Source organism: Cryptomeria japonica, chromosome 5, assembly GCF_030272615.1.
Source record: "Cryptomeria japonica chromosome 5, Sugi_1.0, whole genome shotgun sequence".
In the NCBI taxonomy this organism is placed as follows: Eukaryota; Viridiplantae; Streptophyta; class Pinopsida; order Cupressales; family Cupressaceae; genus Cryptomeria; species Cryptomeria japonica.
The window spans coordinates 840,002,487-840,010,133 of NC_081409.1; the positions used below are offsets into that span (position 1 = coordinate 840,002,487).

The 7,647-nt window shown below is 35.4% G+C and overlaps 1 protein-coding gene across 1 annotated transcript; it reads right to left on the reverse strand.

Annotated features, from left to right (window-relative positions):
• Positions 1-5,453: 5,453 nt before the first annotated feature.
• On the reverse strand, positions 5,454-6,714 carry LOC131042049 (2-acetamido-2-deoxy-D-galactose-binding seed lectin 2-like). Its single transcript, XM_057975342.2, has 2 exons — positions 6,175-6,714; positions 5,454-6,032 (listed from the first exon to the last, which is right to left on the reverse strand). The coding sequence occupies exons 1-2, from the start codon at positions 6,712-6,714 to the stop codon at positions 5,454-5,456; spliced, it is 1,119 nt and encodes a 372-aa protein (XP_057831325.2).
• Between the last annotated feature and the right edge of the window lie 933 nt (positions 6,715-7,647).

The following is a 7,647-nucleotide window of genomic DNA, read 5'->3' on the forward strand; positions in this document are numbered from 1 at the left end:
GAAACTTAATATTTTAATGCACTCTCAAGCAAGAGTTGAAAACAATCATGTGATAAACTATAAGATATTTGATGTCAGGTTAATTTCCCTTATAATATTTACATCTACAACCCTTATACATGATTCACTCCTCAAGATAATCTCCAAAGTGGCACGAAAACAAAAACCCTAAATAAAAATAAACTTGATAAGGATAGGATAAAGATCTCTAAGTAGCTAATAAATTTTTTGCAAAGGACCTAGGATCTAGATAGAGGTGTAGAAAATATTAGTATGTGTTGTTATTGATGTTAGCTAAGGTCCAGAAGTATGAGGTTAGTTGTGCTCTTGAGTGTTGTTGTATTAGGATTTTCCTTATGTGTTCACATTGATACATGGATATTGATGGTGGTGACTATAGATGATACATCCATTTGACTCAGATCTATTTTAGAGCATTGAAGAAGTATTCAGGTGTCTGCAATAGATTGTGGCTAAGTATGACTATTCGAGTGAATATTCTATAAGATATTGTTCAATATTATGGTCTACATTGTGTCTCATTGATTCATCTTTCTTGTGGTTGTAATATGATGTTAGTGGAAGCAAAATAATGTTAGATATTAGGTTTCATGTTCCTATTAATTCCATAGTTGAATTTGTGATAGTATAAATCTTGGTCATGCATAAGTTGTTGCAAATGTGATGTTGATGATCATGATTGGTTGTCATTTATGTCAACATAATGGTTGCCATTAATGTCATCATATGGTTTCAACGGTGTTCCTAAAATCTTTGGTGCTCAGGAATATGTGTTGATGGCAATCTAGATATTTTCATCTATTAGATATGGGGTTGATCAATTGCATTCATGTATCTTGCTTCCATTCTCATTTTTGGTGAATTGGGAAATGATTTTTGGGTCTGGATTAAGTCTGGAATTCAAGGATGTGTAGCAGCTTTTATATGGCATGTGAGTCATGATTTGGTCCAGAAGTTGCAATGGTTGTAATGTGTGTTGATTTGACCGTTGATGTATGTTGTGGTATGGTCTACTTCTCATTCCTTCCCACCACCAAAATGTTTAGTGTTGACCTATTTTAGATCTTTATCCTAGCCGACTTAGAAGATTATGTTTTTTGAAGATGGTATATATATGAGGATGATCTAGATAAGTTAGTATGAAAAAGTGTGGCATTATTATTGAAGATATGTGAGATTGGAAAGGAAATATCTTATTGTTGGATATATGTGAAAATGTGTTGGTTTTGAGGCACCAAAAGTGATCCGGTTTTGCAAGTTGTGATACAGTAATGGATTATTTCTTTCTTTCTCTATTTCTTCCACAATGAGCCTTTTTCTAGGCAGTGAGCCCTCCTGCAGTGACTATTCTAGCAGTGAGCTACCCTTTGTTAAAATCACCTTAACAGGTGTTTTATATTGAGAACTAACATTCTCCATAGTTTTTCCCTTTTGGAGTTTTCCACGTCATATTTGGTGCTCATTGTTTTATCTTTTGTATGTGCATGTTTTTCATTAAATATTTGTCTTAATTAATTATGTTGTTTATTCTAGATGTACAAAAGGATAAAATAAATTGGTTTAATTTATCAAATGATTCACCTCCCTCTCAATTGCCTGGATATTCAATAGAAGTAGTGTACTTGTTTGTAGGGAATGCTTTTCATCCCTTCTCCTCCTAAAGATTTGGCACTGTGGTTCTATGATATAGCGTTGTTGGTTTCAAGTAATTCTATATTGTGCATCCATATGGTGATTTGGAGGTTTACATCATATTTTGAGTATGTTTAGTTGGATTGAATTATCAACTCCATCTTTTGGAGTTGGCTTGAGTGGTTTTGGTCCATACGACAGTGTGCAAAATTGAAGGTGATGATTTAGGATTGATAGGAAGTTGCATCAAATTTGTCTATTACTTCACATGTCTTGCTTCCTTTCTACATTTCTTTACAGAAAGTATTTGGTGTTGACTATTTACATTCTACACGTTACATCTAATTAGACCAACCTAGTTGATGTATCTATTTGCTATGAGTGATATGTATATAAGGGATGAGATCTTTTGGAGAACTGTAATAGTTGAATAAGTTGTGTATGGTATGTTGTGTCAGAGAGAAGGTGCACATTTGCATGTGAGCAGTAATGATGTCTATTTCAGATGTTTATAACAATGAACTATAATCAATATTTCAGAGGGTGCACATTTCTCCAAATCAACAATAGTAATTCATTGTAATAAAATTTAGTGTATCTTATCATGAAGAAGTTATTTTTAGTGTTTTGCAAGTTAATAAAATTTAGCGTATCTTATCATGAAGAAGTTATTTTTAGTGTTTTGTGAGTTCATTATATCTTACCCTAAGGTTGTGGGCCTTATCCCGCTAGATCAAATTTGAAGTAGTGATCTTCCTTTCACATGACCCTAAAACTTCGTAGTCTATTTACATACAGTGAGATAGTTTTAACCATGGTTTTTTCCATATTAGGTTTTCCATGTAAAAAAATATTGGTGTCCTTGTGTGAATGATCTTTCTATTTTAGTTGTTTACTTTTGCACATGTGATAATTGGGATGAATGATTAATGAATGGTTAAATTTTTATATATGTTGATTCACCCCTCATCCTAGCATTTGAATGTGTTAAACAATTGGTATCAAAGCAAGGTCCTTGAAGAAATAGTCTAACAACTGAGGTAGATATGGGATTTGAACTTAATGTTTGAATTTGAGAAATATTTGGATGTTATGTAACCATAAGGATGTGATATTGATGCAATAGTACATCTTAAAGGAGAACTGCCGATCTAGAAGACTATCAAGAAAAGTTCAAGAAAGTAGAAGAACATGTTATCCATCCGAAAAGGAAAGTTGAAGAAGGAAATTTTATTCTTGACAGTCTTGAAACAAATATACATACCAAATCTAGAGAATGCACCAAGCTTGAAGAATAAGTGGTCATGTTGAGGAAAGAATTGAAAGAGGCAAAATAAAAAATTGATAAGAACTTGAAGCTCAATGGCAAAAATGATTTTCTTAATGAGATGCTAAGCTTCTAGAAACCATCTAAGGACAAAGAAAAAAGTTCTAGAATTCCTAGCAAAGATGACAAGGGAAAGAAAAAGGTCAAGGATAATTCCAAGAAGACTAGTGAAGATCAAAAGGGTTTCATTCTATTTCAAAATAAGAGGAACTTCAAGAAACTTGCTCTCACTTAAACCAAGTATTCTCCACCTTTCAATGGCAAATGTTTTTCATGCAACAAATTCAGTCATAGAGTTACTGAATGTAGAATTCACATGAGATCTCAATCATTTAATTGCCAATGCTATGATTTCAATAAGTATGGATATAGAACAAATGAATGTATAAGTAGAATGATATGGAATGGATATGCGAATGTAAACAATGATATAAATGTTCAATTTTTCAATGGATTTTGTTATGCATACAAAAAATGTGGGCACAAGGATATTGAGTGTAGATCTAATGTTAGAAGGTATGGAAGTGGTCCACAACAAGGTCCTACTTGTTACAACTGAAAAAAATCAGGACGTATTGCTAGTTTTGGAAGAGGAAAGAATGTGAATACCTCTTCTTTGGAAAATAATATTGATGTTAATGAGGGAAAGGAGAATATTTAGAGGACATGGGTGAAGAAATCTGATGAGAATGTAGAAGGCAAAGAAAATGATGGATCTGTACTTCTTGGTGGTGTAGATGTTTCCTGTAGAAACTATATAAAGCATATTCTCTAAGGAGGAGATTTGATTGAAGACCTTAAAACCCCTCTATGGTTTATATGCTAGATTTTTTTCAACATGGAAGATATTATGAAGGAATTTCGAGATCATTTCAAGTCTTTACAATGAGTTGTAGAGGTATTTATGATCTCCATCAATATAGAGTAGCATTTCTTTAGTGTCTAGCCACATTAAATCAAATCTATTAGGCTATATCTACCTCTTTTGTTCTTATATATACCTCTCCCTCTATTTATATCCCTATCTCCCATTCTCTCCCCATCACTCTGTCTTTTTATATGTCTCTACTTCTCCTCCCTCTCTAACACATTACACACACACTCCCTATTTATCTCACCCTATTTCTATCTCCATCTGTCTACCTTCCCCCTTTATATCTATCTCCCTCTCTCTAAACCTTTCTCTCTATTACTTGTCTCCATCACCTTCTTTCTTTGTCACTCTTGTCTCTTCTATCTATATCTCCATTTATATCTCTCCCCCTCTCTATCTATATATCACTCTCTCTCTCTCTCTCTCTCTCTCTCTCTCTCTCTCTCTCTCTCTCTCTCTCTCTCTCTCTCTCTCTCTCTCAATTTCTCCCCATCTCCCTCTCATGCATTCCCTCCCTCTCCCACTATCTATTGCTTTATCTCTACCGATCACCTCTTTTATCTTCTTGTATATCTCTATCTATCCCTATTTATCACCCTATATGTCTATCTTTATCTCTCCTCCTACCTCTCTTTATCTCTTTATCTATATCTTTCCCTCTTCCTCTCTCACTCTATCTTCATCTCTACCTCTATGTTCCTCTCCCATACTCTATCTCTAGGCATGTTTCCCTCTATCCATTTATCTCTCCCCCTCCCCCTCTCCCTCTTTTTAGGCCCTTACCTCTAGATCTCTTTTCCTCTATGTATCCATCTCTCCATATTTCTTCTTTCATCTTTCCCTCTATCTCTATCTAGCTATATATTTGTCTCTACCACTATATCTCTCCCCCTCACTCAATATATCACTTTCAATCTCTATCTTTATCTTCTATCTCTCCCTCTCTCTCCCTCTATTTATTTTTCTCTTCCATCTCTCTCTATTTCTCTCTCCTCTCTCTCTTTATCTCTATATATCTCTCCTCTCCATATTCCTCTCCTCTTTCTCCATCTCCATCTCCACCTCCATCTCTACTATATCTCTATCTTCTATATATCTATCTATTTCTTACACCCTCCCCCCTATCTCTTTACTCCTCTGTCTCTCTCTCATTCTGTCCATGCCTCTACCTCTCTCTCCTTTTCACGCTATTGTAAACATAACATGAGCCTGTTTGTAGTGGAACTTGATTCTCTTCTTGATTAAAATGTTTTGTTTCAATTATGATTGGATCTTTTTAAATGGATACATAATTGATTTCAAGCTATTACTTCTCCATTAACACCTTTGTTGCACAAACACCATCAGTTCCTAAATTTGCCTACCAATTAACCTTATGTAGAACATAAATTTATGCAAGAAATACACCAAAATTTTCCTCAATTGACCTTCTCCGTCTCTTTGAAATACTCATTGAGCACCAAGATGAAATTGCTAATTACATATTGTTACTATTATTTTAATGTTCAGTGATTGCAGATGTATACAAAGATATTTTATTGAACTAAAATTATTATCATCAAATATAGAAATTGGAATGGGAGAAGATAATTCATATAATTAATTGCCGACATATAGGCATCCCACGGCTTCTTTTGCGCCAGGCAAGATGCCTCTGTTAACATTGCCGAAGCCTCCCACTCCAAGCTTTTGTTCTTGGCTAAAAAATTTAGCTGCGGTGCGGAGCTCAGCATGAGAGAACTTGCATGGTCCTTCGTTAAACCATTTGTCTATCTCAATGTCGTCCTCCTCACGGCTTTTATTTCTGAAATACCAGAGCCCCGCTAAGAGCACAAATCCGGCGACTGTGAAGACGCTGGCGACGACTAATATTAAAACATAGTTCGCCTTCGTGAGAGTCGGCGAATGGTGAGATTTAAAATCCCAAAAGTAAACATAGTGCTGTTCCAATGAATATGCAGTGGAAGCCGAAATGCCGACCTTGATGTTCTGGGGAAGAATATTTGTGAGGTCTATCTCATACGATAAAATTGGTGATTCTGGTTTCTCTAGGGCATTCAGGTCCGCCGTTAAAAACACATCAAGCCTCTTTGCTAGGCCGTCATAATCCACCCATGAGCTCAGTATGCTTCCGCTACCAATTTCGATTCCCGACTTATTCCTCATGGATACACTTGCCTGAAGAATAGAATAATAGCAGAAACAAGAACATTAGCAATAAAGAAGAAACTTTTGGTGGAAAGAAACCATAAAAGGTAATAGCACAACCTAAAGCGATTTGAAATCAAAAGAATTGGAGTCCTTGTACGAGCAGATCTACCTTCGAAACAATGCTATTCACATTGATTCCCACGTGGTTATCATCTGGATCAAATGGATCATTTTTGAACGTGTCGAACTCCACGGCAACAATGTGATTGGAAGAATTTCCATCGGTGGATTGGTTAAAGAGACCTAGCCATTGGCCTGTACAGTTTTGTGGCGGCTCGGAGTCGAAAGGGGCGAGAAAGAAGGTAAGCCCATCGCCGTATTGGGATGAATTATAATCGTTTCTAGAAGTGAGAAATTGAAAATGAGAAGAAAAGTTTAGCACAAAAGAAAAGCTGTCGTCCCAGAGAGAAATTGGTTGGTTGTAAGTCATCCAGGAGAATGTCGCCTGGGTTTTGTCTCCATTTGAGAGTTGCACGAAAGGCATATTGAAGATGTACGGTAACGATGGGATATTTGTGGCGACTCCTTCCAGGCTGAAATTCGTTACAGGAGGAAATGTAAAGAGGGGGCTTTCTGCTTGCACTTTCAAGATGACACCAGCAAATGCAGTACAGGAACACACAAAAAACAGAAACGAGATGTTAGCCATGTGGGCAATGAATTCCTTTTGCTCTATTAGCTCTACTATTCTTGTATTTCATCTGCTATGTTATATATCCTTTCTGGTGTCCGTGCACTTCCATTGAGATAAATCACATAAAACCCCAAAACTCTACAATAGAATGACGGAGTAATTAAGGCTGATTTAAAAAACAAAAAGGTTCTCGAATATTCGAATAGATTGTGCTGTCTGTGGGGGATGAGCTTTGAAAATTGGACGACGTAGTGGATTACTCCGTCCACTCGATGGATTATTGTTGCTTAGTAATGTCCTCTCTTTCTGTATAATAGTAGACGACATTAACTCTTGTTCGCAATTAAACTCCGACTTGCTGTTTGTCTTTCTATTCTTGTTACAAGTTTGAATCAATATTATTCTAAAGTCAATTAGAAAAAAACATTGTTATCTTTTTTTATATATTTTTGTAATATACAAGGTCAATTGGTAGGTCATTTAGCAAATGATGTTGTTTGTGCAACAAATATCTTAGTGGAGAAGTGATAGATTCAGATCAACTATACATCGACTTAAAAAGATCCAAAGCTGACAGAGAAAAAAAAAACCTTTGAATTGAAAAGGTAGTCAAACATGACATCGACTTACAAAGAGAGAGAAATACACACACACACACACACATATATATGTACCCCCCATACTCTACTCAATCAGCAAGCAGTGGCAGTGGCATATATGTATGTATGTATAGATATGTATATATGTATATATATATATATATGTATGTATAGATATGTATATATGTATAGATATGTATATAGATATACATATGTATATATATATATATTCATACATATATATACCCCCCATACTCTACTCAATCAGCAAGCAGTGGCATTAATCATCTTCAAGCCGTATTATCCAGTCAGCCCTTACTTGTACTTATTTATCGTATTATGTCATTGG